Here is a 27,584-nt window from a genome sequence, read left to right on the forward strand (position 1 = left end):
GGCCTCATCCCACTTTCTGGGGGTTTGAGGCCCTCACTCCCTGCTCGTAGGTGACCCGCTGGCTGATGAGGTATTGAGCGGCTTGCGTGGCCGCGGGGCTGCCAGTGATGGTGACCCGCCGGTTCCGCGTGCCTGGCAGGAACTCGCCCTTCTTAGAGATCTGGATTCGGGCACCTGTCAGCTCCTGGTACTCCACCAACGTCTTGCCCCCCTTGCCCAGGATGGCTCCCACCAGGTTCTCAGGCACCGCAATCTCCACCAGCTCCTTGGCACTCTCAGCTGCCAACTTCTCTGCCGTCAGGAAGCCACCGGCCGCCCCTGCGGCCGCCGCAGCGGCCACCAGCGGGCCACCCGCTCCGCCTGCCCCGCCACCCGCCCCGGCCCCAAGGTAGCCATTGGCGGCTGCGGCCAACGCAAAGGACCCCAAGGCTCCGGGCGGCGGGGGTGGAGGCGGGGCAGCCCCTCCAGCTGGCCCGGCCCCGGCCTCACCCGCGTAGGATGCCAGGAGGTTGGCGGCGGCGGCGGCAGCAGGGTTGGCACCGGCGGCCACGGCGGCCAGGACCCCGGAGGCTGCGGCCGAGTTGAGGCCCAGGCCGAGGGAGTTGGTGTTGTAGCCGTAACTGGCCAGCGTGTTAAGGGCGGTGCTGATGGCCAGCAGGTCCGTCCCGGAGAAGGCAGGCAGGGCGGCGGGAAAGGCGCCCACGCTGGCCAGCCCCGCGGGGCCCAGCAGGCCGGAGGCCGCAGCCGCCGAGGCGGCGGCCGCAGCAGGCAGCACGTCGGCGGGGCTGGCGTACGGTGAGCCGGTGGGGTTGGAGTTGGCCACGGGGCCCGCCACGTTGGCGTAGCTGATGTTGAGGCAGCTGCTGCTCTGGGGGTCTTCCTGGACCTTCTGCACGATGGCGCTCACGGCCTTGTGCACCTGCTCGGGCTCGCCGCTGACCGTCACCACGCGCTCCTGCAGGTTGATGCCCTCTGGCTTCTGGGACAGCTGCACCCAGGCCCCCGACTGTTCCATCACCGCTTTCACGGTTGCGCCGCCCTTGCCGATGATCAGGCCCGCCGTGCTGTTGGGGACGATGAGCTTGGCCTGCGTGGAGCGAGCGGGAGGATCGTTAGGGCGGTCCCTGGAGCCTGAACAGTAACAGCAGTGTCACTCCCACCTCCGCTCTCAAGGTCCCGAATCAGGCCCCCTTGATATGCACCGGTAGGTCCTACTGGTTGTTAAAAAAAAAAAAAAAAATACCGGGCCCTGGCCAGTGTGGCTCAGTGGATAGAGCGCCGGCCTGTGGACTGCAGGGTGGAGGGCTCGATTCCCGGTCAAGGGCGTGGACCTGGGTTGCAGGTTCCATCCCAGCTCCGGTAGGGGTGCGTGCGGGAGGCAACCAATCGATGCGTTTCTCTCACATAGATGTTTCCTTCTCTCTTTCCCCCTCCTCCCTTCCACTCTCTCTGGAAGTCAGAGGAAATATACCGGAATGCCTCCCTGTCAGTTAGTTAAAAAAGAGCTGGTAACCCAAGTCCCCTCGGTAGCCTCTCGGCCACCCTGTCCCATGCCCTAGGTCGGCTGGGCCCTCCTTCCCATCCAGCACCTTGAAGGCTTCGTGGCTGACCCCGTGGGGGGCCCCCCAGGACTCCGCTCCAAGCTTGCCATGGTGCCCACACCCTTCTCTATCATTAAAGGTCTCCTGAGCCCAAGGCGGTTTGGCTCAGTGGATAGAGCGTCGGCCTGCGGACTGAAGAAGGGTCTCAGGTTTGATTCCGGTCAGGGGCACATGCCCGGGTGCGGGCTCGATCCCTAGTAGGGGATGTGCAAGAGGCAACCGATCAATGATTCTCTCTCATCATTAATGTTTCAATCTCTCTCTCCCTCTCCCTCTCTGAAATCAATTAAAAAAAAAAAAGTCTCCTGAGCCCCAGAAAAAGCATCATTAGTCTCATTTTACGGAGGGGCCACCTGAGGCCTAAGAGATGAAGGGCCTGGTCCCCAGGTCACCCAGATAGTGAAGGAGCTGCACTCAGCCTCATGGATTCCCGCTCCACGTGCCTCCCACCCTAAGACACGGTCACCTGCTTAACCTCCTTGTTGTTGTTATGGGCCTCCTTGTCCTACCCCTGCCAATTCATATGTGACGTTCTCACCCTCACTACCTCCGTGTATTTGGAGATAGGGCCGTTAAAACGGTGACTAAGGCTAAGCAGGGTCCTGGGGGCGCTGATCCAATATGACTGGCGTCCTGATAAGAAGGGGAGGTTAGGACACAAACACACACAGAGGAAAGACCGTGCGAAGAACACGGAAAGAAGACAGCCATCTACAGGTCAAGGAGAGAGGCCTCAGCGGAAACCAGACAGGCCGACACCTTGATCTTGGGCTTCTGGCCTCCGGGACTGTAAGAAAATGAATTTCTGTTGTTTAAGCCAGCGGGTCTGTGGTGCTTTGCTATGGCAGCCCTAGCAATCTAACACAGGTGTCTTATCGGTCCCATGAAGATAGCAAAACCTGACGCCTGAGAAGGCAGGGAGAGAACGGGTCACTTGAACATGGCGGGCCCTCTCCTCGGTGGCTAAGCAGCCCATCCTTTGCAGCCATGAAATGGACCAATCTGAATTCCAGTGGGGATATTTCACAACTCAGCGTCTCCTTTCCCGTCTCCAAGAGGATTTCTACACACAAATTCCTTCTTCCCAATCCTTCCCACGCCCCCTCAGAACTCGCCCTACTTAGGGGTGACCCCCCTAAGTGCGTGCTTATCATGCTATAACCCCCTAAGTGCATGCTAGCCCCTGAAGCTCTCTCTTACCTCTCCACCCCCAAACCAGACCCTGGGGGTATTTGGGAATTTGTGGGAGCAGTTTTGCTCGTTGCAATGACTAGGGGCAGATGTGGGCACTCAGTGGGCGGGGCCACGGATGTTTGCACCCACAACGTGAGAGGCAGCTCCTCACAAGGAATAATCATCCCAGATCCGCGATGACCTTTGAATGTCCCCCTGACATTCGTGTTGTGAAAAGTCTGTTTAGAAATCTCTGAACACCACGATACACGTAAAGGGCCAACTATTTATTTGTTGTTTTTTTGCACGGTTTTAAGATCTACTGAAATGTCCAGGAATGCAACGCTTAGTAAACGAAGGGAAGATTGTACTTTGTTTTGTTCTGAACTTGACCAAGCGTCTTTGATCCGTTTAGAAAACCGTGACATCAGCAGTAATGCCACTTGTGTCATTGATATTTCCAATACCACCCTCCGGATCACTGCGTCGGTCGCTGTCTCACTGAGGCGATGTTAGGTATGAGAAGCTGCCTTTATCTTTTCTGCTGTGGTCCTGGCTGAGCATCTGCATATTACAATTGATGCGATTTTATGACAAATCACCTAGCTTTCATTTCTTCTTTAGTTAAAAAGTCTAATGGGAAAAGAAAATGTCCACCCCTACAACGTGGACGGGACTAGAACACGTGCTACGTGAACGAAGCCAGGCACAAAAGACCATATAGTGTATGATTCTATTTATATGAATGTTCAGAATAGGCAAATCTATAGAAAAGAAAGTAGATTAGTGGTGGCTTAGAGCTGGGGGGCGGGTGACCCGCAGATTAAGGGGTGATAGCTAAGGGGATCAAGATTTCTTTATGAGGAAATGAAATGTTCTAAAATCGGTCATGGTGATGGATGTACAACTCCATATCATAAAACCACTGAACTGTACTTTGCTGTTAAAAACATTACAGCCCGACCAGCATGATTCAGTGGCTGAGATCACAGTTCGATTCCCCATCAGGGCACATACCCGGGTTGTGGGCTCCATCCCCAGTTGGGGGCGTGCAGGAGGTGGCCATCAGTGATTCTCTCTCATTATTAATGTTTCTCTCTCTCTCTTCCTTCCTCTCTGGAATCAATAAATATATATTTTAAAAAAATCTTATAGATCTAGCCATGGCCTGGTAGTTCAGTTGGTTGGAGTGTCGTCCCGATACATCAAGGTTGTGGGTTTGACCCCCACATCAGGGCACATACAAGAACCAACCAACGAACGCATAAATACGTGGGACAACAAATCGATGTTTCTCTCTCTTTCCCTTCCCATCTTTCTAAAAAAAAAATCAATAAAAATACTAAAAAATTTACATATCTAGCTATGTTTCACATCTGTATTTTCTATATAATTTCAGAGAGTAAATGGGCAGAGGAAGTATTTGTAGGCGAAAGAGGACATTGGGTCTGACTAGGCTGAGAACCGCTCACTACTCCACTGACTCTATTCCCTGTTGATCTCTCTGACTTCACCTCTTCCTTCCCTCCCCCTTGCTGACTCCACTGCAGACACGCCAGACTTCCTGCTGTTGCTCTAACTTGCCAAGCTCAGTCCAGACTCAGGGCCTCTGCACCTTCTGTTCCCTCATCTGGAACGCTTTCCCCAAAAAAGAGGCTCACCCCTCCCTTCATTCAGGTCTTTGCACAAATGCACCTCCTCAGAGAGGCCTTCCCTCTCTGACCAACCAATGATCAAAACCTGTTTATTCGCCTATTTTATGTCCCCAGCATGGACACCTCAAGACGCAGATTCAGCTGTTAACCTCACAGCTCTAGTATGATGTAGAATGGACACCCCAAACTTCAAGTCCAAATTGGAACTTCTCATCTTTCTCCTCAAATGTGTTTCTGCCATTATGTTCCTCATTCCAGTCCATGGAAAATGCATCCTTCCATTACTCAGACCCAAGTCTAGGCACCCTCTATTCCCTCACACTCAACATCCAATCAGCAATGCTGCTGGTTCTGCCTTCAAAACTATCCTAGGATTCTAGATCAAAAGGGACTAATCAGGTATTACAACCAAATGCAACGAATGAACACTTGACTGAATCTTGAATAGGAAAATACATACTCTATAGATATAAAAGATAAATTGGGGCAATTAGAATATAGACTTTTTGTTAAATAATGGTATGGAATTATTATTAATTTTATAAGTATAATAATAGTAATAATAATATAGGAGCCTGTCCTTGTTCTTGAGAGATAAATGCTGACATATTTAGGGGTGAAGAGTCATGAGATCTGCATCTTATTTTCAAATGAATCAGCAACAAACAAACAAACAAAGACCAATCTCTCTGTGTGTGTGTTTAGTGATAAATCAAATGTTAACAACTGGTGAATCTAAGTGCAGTGTATAGGGAGTTCATTGTATTGTTCTTTAAACATTTCAAAATAAAAAGTCAGGAGAAAAAAATATATGTACCCCTATACTTCCTTTCCCTCTTTGCTTGATTTTTTTCATAGCATTTTTCACTCTCTGATATCCTATATATATTATATTTTATGTAAATTTATTAATTTTTTTTCATCTAACCAGTTTTGATTTTTAAATTGTAAAAAATATTTTCTTTTTTATTGAATTTATTGGGGTAGCATTGGTTAATAAAATTATATAGGTTTCAGGTGTACAATTCTATAACACATCATCTGTATATTGTACTGTGTGTTCTTCACCACCCCAAGTTCAGTTTCCCTATATATTTTACTTGTTTTCTGTTTCTGATAGAAGATTTTTCATCTTCTGTTGGAAGAATTTAAGATCCACAAGGGTAGACATGTTTACTCCTGGGTTCTCAGTGCCTAGAGGCATGACTGGTACACACTCTGCAAATGGTGGGTGAATGAATGAATAAATGAAAGAATGAATGATGACAGGACCAAGCAGGAGATTTACTGGGTGGAGGCAACCAGGTGTATATCACTTGGTGGTGGTGGTGGTGGTGGTGGTGGTGATGGTGGTAGTGGTGGTGGTGTGTGTGTGTATGGTAGGATGCTGTCATTTGGGTTATCAAACTCAGGCCCATCTAAGTTTTCTAAGATTAACTTGACATTCTGATTTATCATATGTGAAGCATCCAAGTTTTCCAATGTTGGCAACCTCTTGAAAATATCTAAGGACCACTGTGCAGTAGCCAGGCCACCAGTTTGTAGTCTGTGTACACAAAAAGCTGCCTTAGACTCTGGAGACACCTGCTCAGGTTCAAATCTTGGTTCCATCACTGATGCTGAGCAAGAGATTTAATCTCTTTGAGACTCAGTGTTCTCATCTGTAAAATGGGGATATTCAGACCTCCTCTGTAGGATTATTGTGAGGCCCAATTGAGATCATTATAAAATGATGAACTTGAAATTCAAGCATGGTCACAATTAGCCAGAACTTAGTATGGCTGCCCTTCAGGTAACTCACAGAGCCTACCACTGCCAGAATACACCTGGCTATCTCCCCTTAGTCATGTTTCTGCTTGGCCCCTGTGGGCATGTCGCCATTCATTCATTCAAACAAGCAACATTTGCTGAGCACATGCTATGTGTCAAGCATAGGGTGCCACGTGAGTGTGCAGTTAGTATGTGTCCATAATAGGTACTAAAAAAAATGATTGCTGTCATTGTTACCTCCGAGACAGACTTGAATTTAAATCTCACGTCTGTGTTACAGCCACTTTGGAAAACAGTCTGGCAATTTTTCAAAAGGTTAAACAGATTTATCCTGTGACCCAGCAATTTCACCCCTAGGTATATGCCCAAGAGAACTGAAAACATATGTTCACACACGTGTTCACTAACAGCATTATTTATAGTAGCTAAAAAGTAGGAACCACCCAAATTTCTGTCAATTGATGAATAGAAAAAATGGGGTATGTTCAGCCCCAGCCGGGAGGCTTCGTTGGTTGGAGCGTCATCCTGTACACCGAAAGGTTGTGGGTTCAATTCCCGTCAGGGCACATATCTAGATTGTGGGTTCCATCCCTGGTTGGGGAGTGTACAGGAGGCAACTGATGGATGTTTCTCTCTCTCAAATCAATAAACATATCATCAGGTGAGAATTAAAAAAATGTGGTATATCCATACAATGAAATATTATTTGGCCATAAAAAGAAATGAAATTTTGATATGTGCTACAACAAGCACGTCAAGCTTATGGCCCCTGGGCCGCATGTGGGACAGCCGATATAACGGTATGTAAGAAACGTTTTAATAAAAATTTCATAACTTAATTTTTACAGTATCCTGTTATACACAATTACCAATAATGAACTACAACGTTTGCTAATGACTGATTACTATAATCGTGTTACATTCATTTCCCTTACTCGCCTTACGCGCAGGCACACCATTTCTCTCCACTAATACCAGCAGCGAATATTTCAGCAGCCGATTGCCACGTCATTAGTCTTGTACTGACTTGTTTGGTGTGCGCAACAGGAAATATTTCGCTTTCGGAGAACAAGAAAAATAGGTTTATTTGTGTTACGCTTATTAATTTGTGCAGTTCTTCAGTGTCTGGTAAGTTAATGTTCAAGAAAAATATTAATTTTTATTAAAATGATCTATTATTTTATGTTAACGATTACTAATTTATTTCAGCCCTTTGTATTCTGCATGTCTCTATAGCAGTGATAGGCAACCTTTTGAGCTTCGTGTGTCAAACTTCGCCAAAAAACTGAGCATAATATAAGCATAACCAATGGACACAAAATTCTGGGGGGTGAGGGCATGTATGGGTGTGGGGTGGGGGGGACAGTGGTAAAATATGTACACATATAATACCTTAATAAAAAAAAAGTGAAAAAAAAAAAAAAAAAATAAAAAAAGTGAAAAAAAAACCTGAGCATAACTCGGGTAGTATGTCACTTTGAGGAAAAAACATTATTTTGCAAATGTTTCATCCTCAGGAGCAGCAAATATTTCATCCTCAGCATGTGGCCGCCTCAGCGGCCGCGTGTCATCAGAAATGGCTACGCGTGTCAGTGCTGACACGCGTGTCATAGGTTCGCCATCACTGCTCTATAGAAATAAACCTACGTTTCTATGAAAATTGAAGCTTTTGTGTGTTTTTTTGCGGCCCACATAAACTTAAACCTTGTTTATTTGGCCCGTGTTAGCCTTTGAGTTTGACATGCTTGTGCTACAATATGAATGAATCTTGAAAACATTGTTACGGTAAAGAAGCTAGGCACAAAACCGCACATGAATATAATTTAATTTATATAAAATATCCAGAACAGGCAATTCCCTAGACACCAAAATAATCAGTGGTGGGAAGGGGCTGGGAGGGGGGCCAGAGGGAATGGAGAGTGACCGTTAATGGTTGTAGAGCTTCTTTTTGAGGTGGTGAAAAATGTTTTGGAATTAGATAGTGGTGATCAATGCACACTTTTGTGAATATACTAAAACCACTGAATTACATACTTTAAAATGGTGAACTTTACTGTATGTGAATTATATCTCAATACAACTGTTATTTAAAAAAAAAAAGTCATTAGAAAATAAGAAGTCTGACAAGTGAAAGGGATAGAACAAAAGAAAGTACAAAACCAGACCTGACAGCAAAGAGGTGCCTCGTGTGTGATACAGCATTTCAGAGCAAGGGGGGAAGGACGGAATCATTTCTCCCCAAAACCGACCACCAAGAAATGGTGAAAGCAAATGGCTTCAACTCTCTGTGCTTCCGTTTCCTCATCTCCCACTCTGACAGGGTCACAGCTACGCATACAATGATTGGGGATATTCAACGACTAAAGCGCCTGCCTGGTGCCCGGCTCATGGGAAGCCTCAGAAAACAGTGGCTGCCTTCACAGTAGCCCCTGAATGGAGAACCACAGCATCTTAGAGTGAGTCCCAGGGGCAGCTCCATGGAACCCTGGAGTCTCAGGATGTTAGAACCGTAGAATCTTAGAATAATAGATGCGTAGAATCCTGGAATCATAGAGCCATTGAATTGTAGGCATTTGAGCGCCAGAAGGACCTCAGAGACCATCTGTCCCGTGATTTGCAAGTCTGGAGATTTTAAACTAACAGTAATAACAACAACAATAGCAATAACCATGGTAGCAGCAGCAGCGAATGGCGCTTACCATGTGCCACACACTTTTCTAAACTTTCGTACAGTAACTTACTTAATCCTGGCAACAACCCAACAAGGGATGTACTATTGTTATCACTTTATATGGATTGGAAAATAAAGGCACAGAGAGGTTCAGTAACTTACTCAAGGTTACAGGTACCAGATAGTGAACAACAGAGCTAGGATCTGATCCCAGGCGAGAGTCCACATTCAGATTCCAAGGCCTTGGCCCCAGAAATTCTGGGTCAGGGTGGGGACCCTGGAGTACAAATTGTAAGCTACCTAGATAATTCAGATGCTAGCCAGGGCTGAGCATCACTGGTTTAGCGAAACTGGTGGCAAACTGGTGGTCCTTAGGCCATAGCCAGCCTATAGCCACACAGTGTTTTTTTTTTTAAAAAAATATTTTTATTGATTTCAGAGAGGGAGAGAGAGATAAAAACATCAATGATGAGAGAGAATCATTGATTGGCTGCCTCCTGCACGCCCCCTACTGGGAATCGAGCCAGCAACCAGGGCATGTGCCCTTGACTGGAATCGAACCTGAGACCCTTCAGTCCGCAGGCCGGCGCTCTATCCACTGAGCCAAACCAGCTAGGGCACCACACAGTACTTTAAAATCAAAGCTGTCCTTTAAAAATCAGTTGATTTCAAGTATTTCTGGCTTCTTTAGAAAAATCTGGAAGAATTTTGTGGGCAACCCTATGTCCACATTCCCAAAGGGCAAGCATCAAGTGTAGCTGGGCAGCAGCTGCCCCCTTAAAGGGCGGTATTATATCCTATGATGAAGCCTTGCTCCTCAATCCTTCACGTTCCCTTTCTGAATCCTGGAGGCGTTTCCATTTATAACCCCTGGTTTGGCCCAGCTTCCACACTGTAAAGAAAGGGAAACTGAGGCTTATAGAAAGGAAGAAGACTCAGTAATACAGCAAGTCCAAGGAAAAAGGGAATGGCCCGACCTGTCTCCTGACTAAAAAAATCCCGTAATAACAATAACAACAGCCGAAACCGGTTTGGCTCAGTGGATAGAGCGTCGGCCTGCGGACTCAAGGGTCCCAGGTTCGATTCCGGTCAAGGGCATGTACCTTGGTTGCGGGCACATCCCCAGTAGGGGGTGTGCAAGAGGCAGCTGATCGATGTTTCTCTCTCATCGATGTTCCTAACTCTCTATCCCTCTCTCTTCCTCTCTGTAAAAAATCAATAAAATATATTTAAAAAAATAACAACAGCTAACATTTTTTGAGAACTTTCTATGCATCAGGCATACATGCTAAGCGATTTTCCAACATCAGTGAACACGAACTACCACCTTGAGCAGGCACCATAATAAAGCCCATTTTCTAGATGAGGAAATGAGGCATGGAGAAATCAAGTCACTTGCTCAAGGTCACACAGGTAAGAAGCATCAGAGTACGATGCAACTCAACATCTGACTCCAGGGCCTGAGCCTTCGGTCATGACCTCCCTCTCATTCTGTGGAGTCCTGGAGTAATAAGGCAGAGGGAAAATCCTGGTTCTATCAACCTCCGGTGGATGAGGGAGGGGGTGGGGGTGGGAGGCTCAGGCAAAGAGGGTGTGCTGACCCCATTTCCCCTGCAACACGGACAAACTCTTGGTGGACCCAGGGTCCCTTGTGGCAGCGACCAAGGCGGAGGGAAGAGGCAATACCCTCGCCTTCCTGTAAACTGTGGGCACGCTGCTGGTGGGAGAGGCCGGCAGGGCGAAAGGCGCGGAGCGGATTCAGCACCAAGGACAGCGGCCGCGCTCCCAGCCCGCAGTCCTTTTTTTGGGGGGTCGACCTGCTGGGCAGCATTCTTCCCAGGCTTTCCCACCACCGTTTCCCCCACGAGCTTGGGGGGGGGGACTCGGTCCGTGGTTCCCCCCCAACAAGAACGACCAAGAATTCCAGATGTCTTTTGCCAAGGCCCCCCATTTGTTTCCAGGCGGACATTCAGGAACCCTCACCAGCGGCCTGTCCCCGCCCAGGGCTTCTCGGCCCTCTTACACCTCCGAGTGCAGGGCTGTGGGAGCGGGAGCCGGAGCCGGGGGAGACAACGGCAGCGTGCGCCGCTCGCCCCGCGCTCCCCGCCGCCCGGGTCCCCGCGCTCCGGGCGCAGCAGCCCACCTGCCGCACCGTGGTCATGGCAACCGGAGAGGCCCGGGAAGCCATTGGTCCGCTCCCTGCCACGCCCCTGGCCGCCGCGGCCCCGCAACGGAGACGGCGGAGAGGCGCTGCCCTCCTCCTTCCGTCCTTTCTAGAGATGGCTCTGCAGGAGAGGGACCCGCCCCTCTCTCGCTAACGAAACATCATTTCTCCAAAATGGTGGCTGCACCCGTACAGTAACTCATGGAGAGAGAGAGGGGGCGTGTGAGAGGCTACGCTCCTCGGGATGTGGATGGGCTGTCGCTGAGGCTACTTCCGGTGAGGACCGGAAGTGGGAGGCAGGCTGCTGGGAGAGACAATGGGATGAGATGGAGGGCGGAGAGGGGTGTAGAGGGTCCCAGGAAGGAGGGGCACGTAGGGGGCTGCGGGCCACATTCTCTGACCTAGACCTTCACACTGTCCCTTCGTCAGCAAGTCTGGGGTCCCTAGGCGGGCTCCCTAATAGTGATCATACTAACCCACTGCCGTGTAGTTCATTGCCAAACATTTTTATCCACATTAACCCTTTTGAACACCCCTCATAATCCAGGGATGGGAGGACGTGCCATTTCCCCGAAACCTCACCAGCTTTACAGAAACCCCACCTGCCCCTGCTGACCTGCTTGGCTCTGTCGGGGTTCATTGTGGTTTGGGGTTGAAGGATGTTGACCACCTCAGGTTTGGTCATCGCTTGTGGGATTTCTCGGACCTTCTCGGCAATAAAGCTGTGCACAGCATTCAAGGCCTCTGCTGTGCCCTGAACCAGGCATACTCGCTCTGTGGTTCCTGTTGAGCAAGGGAGAGACAGGCCCCATTTAATGGCAGGAGAAAACGGAGGACCTGAGAATGTGTGGTCACGTGGGAAGCCGGGGCAAGCTGGCATGGGCGCCCAGGCCATCGTGGGTAGCTGGGAGAGCGAGTGGAATCCCTGTCTTATAACCTGCACTTCACTGCCCTCCCCTAAAACAACCCGAGGGGGTGGAAGAAGGATGCTTAAGTGCTTGGCGATGCCCACAGCAGCCCTGGGCAGGGGAGACAGGGCTCAGCTGCCTCTTCCCAGTCCTTGCTGGCTCCCGGTTGCTTTGGCAACCATTCACTCACTCCCCCCCCCCCTTTCCAGAAGCGGGAGAGCTCAGGCCTGCAACGGTTGCCACAGTAACTGGAACCCCCTTATCGGTCTGGCTGGCCGGGTCCTCAGCCCACCCCCAGGGGGACGAGGGATGAGGCCCTGTTGCCATGGCAACCCCTGAAAGCCTGCAGCGAGGGCCTCTGGGCTTTTGGAGAGGATGGGGAAGGGTTGGGGGATGGGGAGACAGAAGAGAGGCCTTAAGAGCCTGCCTGGACCCACCAGATGGAGGGCTGAGGGGTGGGGGAGGGCACGGGTGTGGACACCGGGGAGGGCAGAGGGGGTCAAAGGCAACTCATGGGAGAGTAGGCAATGGGGGACTGGGTGTCTTTGCTGGAAATTCTGCACATGTTGGCTCTGGTTCTGACCCAGGCATCATTGTGTGTGTGTGTGTGTGTGTGTGTGTGTGTGTGCGCGCGCGCGCGAGTGCGCACACATGCGTGTGTTCACCTGGGGGCAGGACTGTTTAAATGATCTTTATCTGCGTGTGTGTGTGTATAAGAGAAAGAGCAGGAGAGATGAGATATAAACAGACCGCATGACACAGTGATTCCAGGAGAGAAGTTCGTGTGTACTCTTGTATGTGGGAAAGACGGTGGGTGTCGCTGTGATGTTCCAGGTTAAGTATACTGTGAATCTGAAAGAAACAAAGACTCTCACGAAGCAACACCGAGGCTACACAATGAATGTGTATCACTTTAACCGTATGACAGTATGTGTATTTGCCTATATGTGTGTACAGGTGTGTAAGGGAAAGAGACAGCTAGACACCCTAGGTGTTCAAAAAAACTATTTGAATGACGGGTACGTGGTATGAATGTATATGTGTGTGAGTGTGTGTACAGGATATAGACAAGACTATGACTGGTGTGTGTGTAAACCTAAGAAAGAGAGCTACAGGCAGACCCAGGTGTCAGGACGTAAGACTGTGTGGAGGACCGACTGATGTGTTTGTGTGTGTGTCGGGTGTATGTATTACAGCCAAAGAAGGCTCTACTATGAACTGGCTGGTCTGAGAATGTGAGTGCCTGGGTGAGTTGGCCCTGTTTGGTGTATGGGGCTTTGCGTCTCTCTCTCTGGTGGGACTCCGTCTGCAGGACCAGTTAGCTCCCTGGTTCTGTAAAAAGTCTTGAGTGTGTGCCAGGCTTCACGTGACTGCCTGTCTGGGACACTGGGGTGCGTGTCCAGTGTCCTGGGGCCGTCCTCACGCAGCATGCTGGTGCTACTGCTCTGACCCCTCGCTTGCCATCTCTCAGCCTCGCAGGCCAGTCTCGCCATGTGTGGGTGTCCCTGTCTTGGGTCGCTTGTGTAGTTGGGTCGCTTGTGTAGTCCTCCATCTCCTTTGGGCCGCTGTTCCTCACTCTGACTCCCCCCCACCCCAGAACAATGGCTTGGTCTGAGCCAAGGGTGAGTCAGCGTGCAGGCTGCCTCCGTCTGGGTGTAAATAGGAAAGGGTGTGGGTCAGGGTGGGAACCTGGGGGGATTCGGGGTGGCCCCAGGGAGAGCCTGGATGAAGTGGCCAGGTTCTCCATCACGGCGGGGTTTCTCTCCAGCTCAGAGAGTCTGTGATCCCCGCGCGCCCCCACCCCCCCCTTGTAGTTCTCAACCCGAGTGCACAGGGCTTTTACGGGGCTCGGTGAAACTCTGAGAGACTGTCCAATAATAACAGCTGGTGCTTACATAATACCCAGCACCAGGCGCCGTTCTAAGCACTTTATATATATTTGTTCACTCGAATATATAAGACAGGCAACGTTATTATTCCTGACTTACTGCTAAGGACACTGAGGCACAGAGGAGCTGGGGGTTTGTCCACGTTCACTCAGCCAGCAGTGAAAGATCAGGGTTGTGAACCCAGGTGTCTGGCTCAGAGTCTGATTTTTTTTTTTTTTTTTAATCCTCACCCGAGGATACTTTTTCCATTGATTTCTAGAGAGAGTGGAAGGGAGGGAGGAGGGGGGGCAGAGAAAAAGAGAGAGAAACATCGATGTGAGAGAGACACATCGATTGGCTGCCCCCCCACACACACACCCCACATGTGGAACTTGCAACCGAGGTATGTGCCCTTTACTGGGAATTGAGCCCAGGCCCCTGCAGCCCACAGGCCAAAGCTCTAACCATTGAGAGAACTGGCCAGGGTAGAGTCTGAGCTTTTAACCACTGAGCCACATGTACTAAATTTGCAGTGTGTGAAATATGTGTGTGTGGGGGGGGGGCGGGAAGGGGGAGGGGGAGAAGGGAGGCATAACAGGATTGCAGTTTAGCTTCTTTTTTGTTTGTTGTTAATCCTTTCCTGAGGATATTTTTTCCCCATTGCTTTTCAGAGAGAGTGGAAGGGGGGAGGGGAAGAAAGAGTGAGTGAGTGAGAGAGAGAGGGAAAGAAAAAGAGAGAGACAGAAGCATCTATGTGAGAGAGACATATCGACTGGTTGCCTCCGAATCGGGGAGCAAACCTGCAACCCAGGTACGTGCCCTTGACTGGGGCGTGGGCTGATGTTCTAACCCCTTTGGGGCGTGGGCTGATGTTCTAACCCCTGAGCAACACAGGCCAGGGCTGCTTTTGTATTTTTGACAGTAAAAACGAGTATGTGTGAATGCATTAAGTAGTCACTTAGGGTTTTGTCCCTTGGTGCAAATATCTTATAAATCAATTTTTAAAAAGCGTGTGTGTCTGTTTTCCTTCTGGGCTGGGGGCCAGGGCTTCAGATGGACGCTCACACTCAGAAGGAGCTGAGAATCACGAGGGTGTCTGGGTGCGTGCGCAGGAGTCTGTGTGGCTTCGGGCGGGGACCTGGCTCTTTCGGGGTCTCGGGGTCTCCATGGATGACCCGAAAGGATTACATCTGGGGTCTGGGGTTCCCTGTACCCAGGAGGGACCCCTCTCTGTGTTCTGCCCCTCCCTGGAGGGTAAGGGCCAGGGAGGTTTTATAGTGGACACCCCAGTGCAGTGTACGTGTTTCTGTGTGAACCTGCTGGGCCTGGCACATCCTTTCCACTTCTCTCCTGCTCTCTAGGCTTCAGCCACACGGCACGAGCCGCCCTCCCCCAAGCCTTTGAACATGCTGTTTCACCTTCCTGGAACACCCTACTGCTCTTTACCTCGCTCACTTTTACTTATTGTCCTGGGCTCCTCCTCCAGGAAGCCCGCCCTGACCGCCCCAGGCTGAGTCGAGTGCCCCCTCTGGGCTTCCTCACCTCGCCCTGACCACTCTGGACCACCACTCGTGTTGGGTCTGTCTCCCATACTGGGATGTGAGATTCGAGAGGGCAGGGCTGGGCATCTCAGTCATTGCTGTGTCCCCATCTCTGTCCAGCACAGGGTGGCAGAGAGGAGCTGCTCAGAGAATGTGTGCTGAATGGACGATTGAAAGGGTGTCGGCCAGAAGCAGAGGGAAACAGCTATGTGTCTCGAGCAGGAGCGTCTTATTTCTTGTGTTCCCGTGGGTCCTGGGGAGTCCTAGGGGCAGGGCCAGGGTAGAGCGGGCTGGCTCCTGTGTATGAGTCAGGAGCTGGCACAGGCCATATGATCGGGGGCGGGGAGGGAGGCTGGTCGCACGTCCAAGGGCTGGGGACAGACGCTGGCTTACGCTGTTTGTTTGAATTGTATTTATCCCCGGAGAGTCAATGACTGTCCCATCCTCTGGGGTTCCCAGCTGCCTGGTCTGTGGGGTGTGTCACTGAGCTGGGAGGGGGTGATGACGTGTCTCATGTCTCAGAATGTGATTCAGGGGCAAGAAACCCAGTGTCCTCGGATGCATGTCCCAAGCAGAGGTCTTATCTGTCTCTTGTGGGCTGGAGGGGCCTGGGGGCAACTGGGCCAGGGGAGAAGAGAAAGGGGGTTTGCCTGGTTCCCTGGACTGTTCTCTAAACCTCTTGTCAAAGCTGCTTACTGAGGGGGAGGGGCAGAGAGAGAGAGAGAGAGAGAGAGAGAGGAAGAGAGAATAAATGTGTCCTGACCCTGGGCTCCATCTCTGCTGTTTGACCTAAAAAAAATCCAAGGGGATTAAGGATGAACTAGAACCAGCTGGGCCAAAGGTGCAATAATTTGGGGGCTTCCCTGGAATCCTAGCTGTCCAGCTCAGGCATTGGTCTTGGGAGGGAGACATGCAGGCTGAGAGGGACTGAGGGGGGTTAGAGAGAGTGGAGGGGCGTTGAGAATGTACGGTTGTGGGAAAGCAGATAGGCATGGGGGAGAGGCAGAAAAAAAGCCTGGGGTTTGGAGAGAGGAAAAGATAAAAAACGAAGCCACACAGGAGGGAGCTGAGGCGCAGGAAAAGGAGAGAAACATAAAGGCAGAGACGGGCAAGCAGAGGGAGGAGAAAGGAGGGGCGACCCCAGCGGAGGAAGACCGCATGGAGGGGTGCTACCGAACACTGGCTGAATGCGTGATTGAACAGAGAGCGTTGGGAGAGCAGGAGAAAGAACAAGGAGAGAGTGTGAGCGGTGGAGGGAAAGGAAAAGAGGGGGAGCAGAGGTGGGAAGATAGAAAGGGAGGGAAAGCAGAGGGGAGGGAGACGGAAAAGCAGAGACAGACGACAGACCGACCGGATGAGAGACTGAGAACAAGATGTGAGGGATAGCCAACAGAGCCAGGGAGACAGAGAGGGGCCGATGGGACGGGAGTCTAAGGGAACAAAAAGTGGGAAAGTCAGAGAGAGAACGGGAAAGAGACCTAACAGGCAGAAAACCAGTGAGACTCAGACTGGGCAAGATGGGGTGACGGAGAAATGCGAAGGGAAAGAGTAGGGGAAACAGAGTGTGTGTGTGTGTGTGACAAGATGGCTGGCCCACAAGCCCCAAGGAACATCCTAACACCTGCCTCCCTGCCCCTCCTCACAAGCTCCTCCAACTGACCCAAAGGGGCAGGTGTGTGGGAAGGGGCACATCTGCCAGCGCATCATGCAAATGAGCTCATGAATATGCAGCAGGCCCATTGTCTTGCCCTGCCCCCACCCCCATCTGCTCTGGGCCTGGCCCCAGGGGCTGAGAGCAGCTCTGTCCCGTATACCGCCCCCCCCCCACACTTAGGGGGAGGGGAGGTCCCCCACCACTCTCACAGTCCCTGGGGCAGCTGCTCGCCCTCATCCAGGGCCCAGGTGGGAGGGATGGGAGGCCAGGGCAGAGTCCTGGCAGGGGCTTACCCGGATAGAAGTCTTTGGACTTGGAGAGCTTGATGGTGGCTCCTGTCTCCTTCTGTAGCTGCACGATGGTTTGGCCGCCCTTGCCAATGATGGAGCCCGCTGCGTAGCTAGGGATCAGCACCTTCAGGAAGTATTCACCCTCCTCTGCAGGGGCACAGGGTGGGAGGAGAGTCAGGGGGGAGGGGAGTGGCGGAGGGGTCTTCACCTTGAGAGGGTACCCCTTCTTCAGGTGCCAGCATGGGGTGCCCTAGGAAACCACTGGGGTCACCAGGAGCAATGACCATGAGAACAGCAGACAGGAAAATAATAATAACGATCATTCATTCATTCATTCATTCACAAATAGTTACTGCTATGTGCTTAGCACTGTTCTGGCGAAACCGCATGAAAAAAGCAAACTCCCTGATTTCGCGCATAAAATGAGGCCGAAAGGGTTTTTAGTGGTTAAACCAAGAGCACACACAAGTTACGTTCTTCTAGAGCGGGGACAGACAGTATGGCTGTCAGACTGAGGTAAGTGCTGGGAAAACAAAAAGAGGCAAGAAAGGGACGGGGCGTGTAGGGGCTGCACTGTCAGATCCGGTAGCCAGGAGAGCCCTCCCGAGAATGTGGCTTTCTCTATCAAACACCCCACAGCACCTACTATGTGCTAGACTCTCTCCCAAGGACTTACAAATACCAGTTCCTTTACTTTTCGCACTGGTGCGGCGAGGGAGGTACTTTAAAAAACCCATGCTCGTTTTGGCCAGTGTTGCTAAGTGGTTAGAGCAGTGGTTCTCAGCCTTCCTGATGCCGCGACCCTTGAATACAGTTCCTCATGTTGTGGTGACCCCCAACCATAAAGTTATTTTCGTGGCTACTTCATAACTGTAATTTTGCTACTGTTAATGAACCGTAATGTAAATATCTGTGTTTTCCGATGGCCTTAGGCTCTACAGCAGCGGTTCTCAACCTGTGGGTCTCGACTCACAACGTGAGGAACTGTGTTAAAGGGTCGCGGCATTAGAAAGGTTGAGAACCACTGGGTTAGAGCGTTGGCCCACGCACTGAAGGGTTGCAGGTTTGATTCCCAGTCAAGGGCAAGTGTCAGGGCTGCAGGTTTGATCCCTGATCCCAGCCCTGGTCGGTCAGTCGGGGTGTGTGTGGGAGGCAACCAATTGATGCCTCTCTCTCTCCCCCTCCCTCCCACTCTTCCACTCTCTCTAAAAGTCAATGAAAAAATATCCTCTGGTGAGAACTGACAACAACCACAACGCGCCCCCCCCCCCCCCCACATAACACACACACACACACACACACCTAACACACACACACCTAACACACACACACATAACACACACACACACACATAACACACACACACCTAACACACACACACACATAACACACACACACATAACACACACACACACACACACACACACACACACACACACCACACACACACACACACACACACCCATTCTACAGATGAGAAACAAAGGTGAAGAAAGCGCCCCAGTTTGCCTAGGCGGCACGGCTGGGATTGGAAGCCAAGCTGGCTCCAGGGTCCTTGCTCTGAACCGTTGCTATCCTGTCCCCAGGCTGTGCCTATTGGGAGACAGAGCAAGTACCAAGGCCCTGGAGTGGGGTTGTCCCTGGGTTGTTTCAGGGGGTGCGGTGGCCGGTGGTGGGGCTGAGTGAGAGAGGAGCGTGGGAGGAGACGAGGGCTCAGAGGGGTGGGGGGGGGGGTGTTCAGGCTTGCGGCCCACAGTGAGGTCTTTGGTTTCTACTCCAAAGAAGATGGGAGCCACGGAGGGCTCTGAGCAGAGGAGGGATGCGATCTGACTTAGGTTGCAAGATCCCTCTGGCACCCAGGAGGGGAGCAGACTGAGGGAAGCCAGGGGGAAGAGCTGGGAGCCCAGTGAGAGGGGACTGCAAAGGCCTGGGCAGGAGGCGATGGCAGTCTGACTGGCGGGAGCAGCGAGAGGGAGGGGGCGGACTCCAGAGATGTTCTCAGCACTCCCTGTGGCCCTGGCGCTGTGCTGCTCGGCAAGATGGATCTTGTCCATTCCTCACAGCCTACCAGTGAGGCGGGCAGACGAGCTCCATTTTTACAAAAGAGGAAACTGAGGCACAGAGGGGCTCAGAGAAGGAAAGGCACCCGCTCCAGGTCACCAGCCCAAGGGCGCCGAGGCAGTTAGCTGCTGGGCTGAGATTCAAATGCGATTCTGCTTCCTTCTGGGCCCTCCCCGGTTTGACACCCTCCACTGCCCGTGGCCAAAGGCCAACGCGTTCAAGGACAGTCAGTCTCAGACCTGAGATGCCAAGGTGGAGCCAAGGGTGTCTGTGGCATCCTTTGTCACGGCCAGTTTTCTTGGTCACGGATAAAGCACTTGGTTCACGCAGTCTCACGGCAAGTGCCTCGCCTCGCCTACCTTCTAACCCAGTGGTCGGCAAACTCATTAGTCAACAGAGCCAAATATCAACAGTACGACGATTGACATTTCTTTTGAGAGCCAAATTTTTTTAACTTAAACTATATAGGTAGGTACATTGTCATTAACTTAATTAGGGTACTCCTAAGCTGGCCTTTGCTAAAAACTCAAGGGGCCAAAGAGCCGCATGTGGCTCGCGAGCCGCAGTTTGCCGACCACTGTTCAAACTATTTTCCCTAAGTCCTCCCAGGGAACCCATTCTGGAGCCTTCTCAACCGAAGTCCCTTGGTGACCGGGCTCACCCACCTTTCCAGCTTCAGGTCCTGGTCTTTCTCTGTGGGCACGAGACATACTTTCCTTTCTGTTCCTCCAGCATTTCTGCCTCCGTCCCACCTCAGGGCCTTTGCACGTTCTCTTTGCCTGCAACTCCCCTGCCCCAGTGAATTCCTTTGGTCCTTCAGATCCCCACTCCAAGGCCTCTTATTCTTGGAAGCTTTCCTTAAACGCTGAGGAGGGGATGTATTCGGAGCAATGTATCCCCAAAGCCCATTGGGGGGCATGCACTAGAGCTCACCCTGGTGTCCCAGGGACTCACCGGGGCCCAGCTGCAGTAGGCATGCAATAAACACTGGGGACAGCGGCAGGAGTGGGGTAGGGTGTGTGTGGGGGTGTGTGTTTCTGTCTCCAAAGCTTAAGGTTGTAAAACACCTCCCAGTGGTTTTCAACTGTTTCTGTTCAGCAAAGGAAACCTATTTTCCATGTTCTCCCATGAAACTCCAACATTCCAACATTCCGAGCAGATAAGGAGAAAGTGCCGGGAAAAGTGGGAGCAGGGTCGGGGCCTGGGAGCCCTGCCCATCTCTTCCTGGTCCCTTAAGATGGAAGGTTCTGGGTTCCCCGATGTGCTAAGGTGGGGGTCTGAGGGCGAGGGGTTGGATGTGGCTGTGCCTGCATGGGGAGGGGGTCCAGAATGAAGGGGTTTCCCTGAGCCCAAGGCAATCCTCTTAAAACTTGCCTGATCAGACCATTAAGCCTATTAGGTAATTAGCTCCCCCCAGGGTGCCTTCCCCGTCAATCATCCCGGCCCTCCCCCCAATTCACTTTCTTCCCTGGGTTCCCAGAGGTGGCCCCTGGTCTGCCCTGCCCCAAAGCCTGGCACAGAGACGAGGGGCTAGTTCTCTGTCTCCTGGAAGGCTCAGAAAGAGGGTTCCGTGACAGGGAGATCCTGCCCCTCTCACTAGGGCTCAGTTCTCTTTCGTCCTCTGACTCCCATTCCCCAGCCAGCATCCCTCGTGAAGAGAGAAGATATTCATCTGCTCTGAAGAAAACTGGTCCCCACCCCATTTCCGGCGCCCTTTCTCACACTTCCCAGGTTTTGTCAGAATTCCCTTGGGAAATGGCAGAAACAGCCCTAGACTGAGTGTGAGTTTTGTCACTGATAGCCCGTGTGCCCTGGGGCCTCAGTTTTCTCATCTGTGAAGTGGGGACATGATAGTGCTCCCTCACAGGGCTATTGTCCGTAAGAAAATGATAAACTGTAAAGTACTGAGGGTGGTTTCAGGCACATGGAGCACTTGAAAAATGTTAGCTGTGATCATCATTATATTGTTTTTATAATCCTCACCTGAAAGTATATTTTTATTGATTTTTAGAGAGAGAGATAGAAACATCGAGGTGAGAGAGGAACATCTATTGGTTGCCTCCTGTAGGTGCCCTGACTGGGAATCGAACCCGCAACCTTTTAGGTATATGGGTGATGCTCCAACGAACTGAGCCACCCAGCCAGGGCAATTATTTTTTTATTATTATTATTACCTGCTTCATGAATATAAGTTCTTATCACAGTGTCTGACACATGGAAGTGTTCTCTAAGTGGGGAGATGAGCCTGTAAGATTTGGGGTTTTGTTGGGAAATGTGAAAAGGCGGGGAGACCCCTCTTCCTCCATCACTTACCCCCTAGGGGCTGCCCTGGCTTTTCCCTGCCTCGTGGAGGAGAAATGTCTTCTCACGGGTAGGATGAGACCCTGCTCCCATTCTCCTGCCTCAGCACCTCTGTGACACTCTTCGTCCTCATGCCACCTTCTTCAGTGTTGCCTTCTTCCACCCCTCTGCACCACTACTTCCTTCCTTCTTCTCTCCCTCTCCCCTCGCTTCCGCCAACAAATCCTTCCTGGGCACCCACTATGTGCCAGGTCTTATTTTACAATTTTTGTTTTCTAAATCCTCACCTGAATATATGTTCCTATTGATCTTCAGAGAGAGAAGAAGGGAGAGAGAGAGAGAGAGAGAGAAAGAGAGAGAGAGAGAGAGAGAGAGAGAGAGAGAGAGAGGAAAACATCGATGTGAGAGAGAAACATCAATTGGCTGCCTCCCCTATGCGCCCTGACGGGGGATCAAACCCATAACCTAGGTATGTTCTCTGACCAGGAATCGAACCCACAACCCTTTGGTGCATGAGACAACGCCCAACCAACTGAGCCACCCGGCCAGGGCCAGGCCTTGTTTTAGGTCCTGGGGATATATCATGAAACAAGACAAGCAGTCCCTTTACTTTAAATCCAATCACATTTAACATTTATGTTGTGTCTCCCCCACAAAGTGCATTCATATAAGCATACAATGGTAGAAAAAAAAAAAAAAGAAAGTCTCTCCAAGGACCCCTTAAACCATCTAGGGGTGCTAGGTGGTTGCTGTATCAGACTAGTGGAAATCTGGAGCTCCCTCCTCAGCCAGTCTCAGCAGCGGAGACCTCCCACCTGTTCAAGCTCAGAACTCTAGGTCCCAGGCGTCCCCATCCTGGCCACCAGTCTGGCCTTCTCTCAAGTCTGCATGTCCTTTCTATTTGCGGGCACTTCTCACCGGGCGAGTCCCATTCCCCCTGGGAAGAGGCCAGGCCTCTATTTCCCAGCCTGCCTTGCAGCAAGGGGAGGCACGTGACCTTTGCTGAACATGGAGCCCCCAAGCCTCACACATCCCACCCTGTTTGAATACTCAGGACTCTGCCTGTGAAAAAGCTCTTCCTTCTACTGAAGCAGAATCCAGATGCCAGAACTTTCCACCCCCCTCTTAGCTCTTTCCTTGGGTTCAGGTAGCTCCCTCTGCTCATGCCAGGGACTGGAGAGATGCCAGCTTTGGCGCTCCTGATTAATCTGTGTCCCTCGGCTACAGGTGCAAGAATCTCCACCTTGGGAAGGGGCTGTCTTTCCTCTCCTAGTCTTTTTTTTTTAAAAAAAAGTATTTTATTGATTTTTTACAGAGAGGAAGGGAGAGGGAGAGAGAGTTAGAAACATCAATGAGAGAAACATTGATCAGCTGCCTCCTGCACACCCCCTACTGGGGATGTGCCCACAACCAAGGTACATGCCCTTGACCAGAATCGAACCTGGGACCTTTCAGTCCACAGGCTGATGCTCTATCCACTGAGCCAAACCGGTTAGGGCTCCTCTCCTAGTCTTTATGAGTCTCTGGTCTCCGCCCCCCTCGGTTCCCCCGCCCCCCAGGAGTGTTTCTGAAAAGAGCGACCAAACTCCCTGCCCCTCTAAATAATGTTTACCTGCCCCAAAGATCTGGGATGCTGGGAAGGAGTGGCACTTCTTACTGTCCGAGAGTGGACCCTGAAAGGTGGCTCTGATCGGAAAGGGAGGCCACTGGTGCAAAGGTAGGGCTGAGGGGTGTATGCTGCAGAGGTGCTGTTTACTGTGACAGGTGTCTGGGAAGCCAAAGCTGGGTGCTGTACTCACGGCACCTGCTCCTGTCTGGGGTCCGGGGTGGCAGTGTCCCGTGTTCCGTGGAGGTATGCGGAGGTGGAGGTGTGATGCTGATCTTGTCATAGGGGCGTGTGAGGATGCTGGATGGTGCCGCCGAGAGTGTGGGGGGGGGGGACGTCAGGCCTGGGATGCCTTTCTGTGAATGATGGTGTGGCCCGCTCGCGTGAGAAGTGTAACACTAACTGGCGCGTGCCGCGGGAGGGATGCACGCCGGAAGGTGTGATGCTGACTGTGTGTGGTGACACGGTCTCTGAGGGAGAGCAAGGTGGGTGGGGTATGACTCCCTGGGGGGGGGGGGGGGAATTCGCCATGGAGTGGCGAAACAGGACTCTGACATTCTCATGGCAACAACAATCATAGTAATAATAATAATAAGTGACAGCTATTGTTTATTGAGTGCTTGCCATCTGCCAGGCCTTGTGCTATGTACTCCGCATACGCAACCTCATTTAACCCGCACAACAGCCTGGAGAGGCAGAGGGAGGGCCACGGTCCCCATTTTTCAGACGAGGAGACTGAGACTCAGAGCAGCGAAACAACGGGCCGCCTGACAGCCCCACACCCAGCTCGGACAGGGCGGAGACGGGCCCTGGAAGGTCCCCCTGGCGCGCCCTTAAACTGGCGCCGTGGTCTTTGTGTTAAAGAGTGAGGGATGCTGGGAGCAAGACCTGGCTGGAGGAAGCTACATTTGGGGGGTGAGGTGTGCGTTTCTGTTTATATGTGGGGGTGACGGAGGTGGGAACACAGCCGGAAGGACGGGGGCCATTCTATTGGACCTTCAGGGTTACCGTCTGTACTCAAGGGGGACACTCTTTGTTACTGGCCCTCAGACTGGGGTCATTTGTTCCTCCTCACTGGAGTTTCCATCCTCCTCTTCACCTAACGCCACCTAGAGCTTCATCTCCCTCCCAGCCGCCTCTGCCTGCCAGCCACAGGACCCAGAGCAGTGTAACAGCCACCATCTCCTCTACCAGCCCCCAAGAACGGGGCAGGTGCCATGGGCAAGAACTCGGTGTGCCCAGTCGGCCACAACTTGCTGTGACACCCCGAGGAGTTCCTCGGCTCGCTGAGCCTATCCTCACCTGAAGACGAGGCTCCCTACGGGGTCTGCCCGCACCATGGAGGCAGCCTCCCCAGTTCGAATCACGGCTCTGCCTCTGATTAGCTGACTGACTTCGGGCAAGTTACTTAAGCTCTCTGGGCCGCACTGTGCCGCCTGTAAGATGGATAACATAATGGAATGGTAAGGATCCAATGACTGGTCGGTACCAAATGTTTTCCATAATTATTCTTGGCACACTGTAGACCATCAGTGCTAGCCATCATTGCAATTTATTATTATTATTTATTATTATTATTATTATTAATGTTACATCCTAGATACTGGAAGAATGAAATGAATGAAATGAATGAAATACTGCATGGAAGGCATTACGCAACTATACTGGTAGCTTTTATTATTATTATTATTATTGTTGTGGTCACTGTTATTTCCCGATTTGGCAGATGGTGGTAACACCGAGGCTCAGAAAAGGGCTGCTGACCCAACACCCCACAGTCATGAAAGTATCAGAAAGAGCCCTCACTTCTGAGATGAAAGTCCCGGACCCTTGCCCATCCCTGCCCCCGAGTGCTTCTCTAAATGGAGGATTGCCCCTTTGCATTGCTGGGCCTCAGTTTACCCGTGGGTCAGTGGGGGCGGAGGAGAGGCGAGAGCCTGGAGCAGCGGTCCCTAAGGGCTCACCCTAGTTTCCCTGTTGCCGAGAGTAAGCACATGAGCTCTGGAACCCGGCACCGGGGTTGACCAGACCCCAGCTCCACCACGGATGAGCTGTGTGACTGGGCCGTGGCTTCATTTCCCTGCGCCTCAGTTCTACTCATCTGAAAGAGCAGCTCAAATCATCTCCCTGGAGGAATTTACTGGGAAATGAATCCCTGTCTCAGAGCCTGACTCAGGGTAGGGTGCCAAGGGCTTGGGCCTGACCAGCTTTGGCAGAGAGGTTGTGCTACTCCGAGGGCACCGATTTGGAGCATCTCAGCCCCTTTAAGAGAAGAATGGGATTCCCCCTCCCCACCAGCGGGGGCGGGGCTGGGCTGCCGGCTGGGCTCTGGGGCCACCTGGGTCCCTGACCCTCTCAGCGACTGGGCACGGCAATGGGACAGGAAGGAGGGAAGGAAGTCGGAGGGGCCATATTCATGTGCGTGTTGGGGGTGGGGGAGCAGGAAGAAGGACAGGAAACTCACTCCCAACCCCTCCCCCACTTCCCTTTCCTCCAATTTCTGCTGGACACCCTCCTAGGCGGCCAGGGGCGTCCCGATTCCTGTCCCACCTGGACAGGGGTGGGGGGAGCACTGGGATAGAAGGAAGAGACTCAGCTGTGTTAGTCTGGGGGGAGGACGCGGGAGGTCCCCAACCCGACCCACTCCAGCGCCTGGCCGCCTGGCCCTGGCAGCGGGAAGGTGCACTCTGCCTGAGGCCATCCCGCTCCCATCCGGAGGAAAAGGCCGGAGGAAGCCGAGATTTTGGCCAAGGTGACCGCCAGGAGGGGCCCGTCTGCTCTGGGGTCTCCCTCCTTCTAGGGCTAATGGGCTGGGCTCGGAGGACCCCCCAAAACTGCCTGCTCCTGAGACACACACCTAGCGTTCCCCGCGTGTCTTTTATTCTCCCGTACACATCCCTCTTCAGGCCACACGGGGACGGCCCCTCTGCTGTGGTGTCACACACACACTCCCTGGACAGCCACACACAACCACCCCCACCTCCCCGGTGTCACACGCTCCACCATTCCACACACACACACCTCTCCCCTGGTTACAGATATACACACGCTGGGTGTCCCCCACACACACCCTTCCCTTTCCATACCCCTGGGTGTCATCTGCACATGTTCCCTGTTCCCGGTGCACCCACGGAGCCCCAACCTCTCCCTCGTCATACACCCACCTCGGCTTGTGGCACACCCCCCCTCTGATGTCATTGTTGCACACCTCCATGCCTCACACCCAGCCACAGCCTCTCTGGAGTCACACCCACACCATTTTCTTGTCACATACCCCCACTAGCTTCTGGTCCCACCCCACCCCAGACACGCCTGTGTCACACACTGAACTGCCTCCCCCTGATCCGCACAGCCTCTCCTGGCTCACACCCAGAGCCAGCCCATTCAGCGTCCCCCACACACCCGCTGGGGTGTCACACACACCCTCACTCCTATACCGCTGCCACTTTTGGGGTGACATGCACACACTTTTCCTTGTCTCAAACATGGATCCCAGCCCCTCTCATCTGCCCTCTCTCTTACACACACACACATACACACACACACACCCTCTTTCCTGCCATGTCCATGATCCCTCATGCCACACATTCAGGCCTTCCAGGGCCCACACGCACACATGAATACACACGAACACACACACGCACACCTGTCCCAGCCACACATTCTCCCACCCAGCTCTACACACCCACCCTTTCCTCCAGATCCCCAACACACCCACCCAGCTTGTGCCCACACGCAATCGCGCCCGTGGCCCGCACATGCCTCCCTCCAGGACAACCCCGGCTCAGGACATCCCCAGGGAGGAGGCGGAAAGCTCCGAGTCCTCAGGCCTCCTCTCCTGCTTCCCCTCCCCCCGCCCGGACACGCCAGCCGGGAACACCCCTGCCCCAAAGGGTCACATCACACACCCCTCAAGGGCACGGACACCGGCTCAGAGGGACCCACGCCCCCATCCTTTGCGCCCCCCCTCCCCGCCCCGCCAAGGACACTTACCACCCCCTCCCCCGCCCCCCCCAACTCCTCTGGTCGCAGACAAAGCTCCCAGCCCCGGGCCGCGGCCAGAAAGGGAGGGGGTCCGGACTCTCCCCAACTCCCCTCTCGGTTCCGGGCCTAGGGAGGGGCGCCTTCCCCCTCCCTAGAGCCCTTGCACCTGCCAACTGGGGAGAGAGGAGGATGGAGAAAGGCGAGGCCCCTGCCCGCTCCCCCGCCCCGAGCGCAGCCCTCTCTCACCTCCCGTGTTGCTGCGCTTGGTGCAGACCACCTCGGGGGGCGTTTCGAGGGGCCTCTTGCGGGAATCCGGGGCCTCGGGCTCCATGGGGGG

At 52.5% G+C, this 27,584-nt stretch overlaps 1 protein-coding gene across 1 annotated transcript; it reads right to left on the reverse strand.

Moving 5' to 3' along the window:
- Positions 1-4: 4 nt before the first annotated feature.
- Positions 5-27,584, reverse strand: NOVA2 (NOVA alternative splicing regulator 2). Its single transcript, XM_008158320.3, has 4 exons — positions 27,494-27,584; positions 17,299-17,442; positions 11,651-11,817; positions 5-1,087 (listed from the first exon to the last, which is right to left on the reverse strand). The coding sequence occupies exons 1-4, from the start codon at positions 27,576-27,578 to the stop codon at positions 5-7; spliced, it is 1,479 nt and encodes a 492-aa protein (XP_008156542.1). The 5' UTR covers positions 27,579-27,584.

This window comes from Eptesicus fuscus, chromosome 21 (genome assembly GCF_027574615.1).
Source record: "Eptesicus fuscus isolate TK198812 chromosome 21, DD_ASM_mEF_20220401, whole genome shotgun sequence".
In the NCBI taxonomy this organism is placed as follows: Eukaryota; Metazoa; Chordata; class Mammalia; order Chiroptera; family Vespertilionidae; genus Eptesicus; species Eptesicus fuscus.

Coding starts and splice junctions, on each gene's coding strand:
- NOVA2 (XM_008158320.3), bottom strand. CDS start 27,578: ATGGAGCCCGAGGCCCCGGATTCCCGCAAGAGGCCCCTCGAAACGCCC. Junction 11,818..17,298: donor GTCCAAAGACTTCTATCCGG/GTAAGCCCCTGC, acceptor CTTGCTCAACAG/GAACCACAGAGCGAGTATGC. Junction 1,088..11,650: donor ACCCCGACAGAGCCAAGCAG/GTCAGCAGGGGC, acceptor CGCTCCACGCAG/GCCAAGCTCATCGTCCCCAA.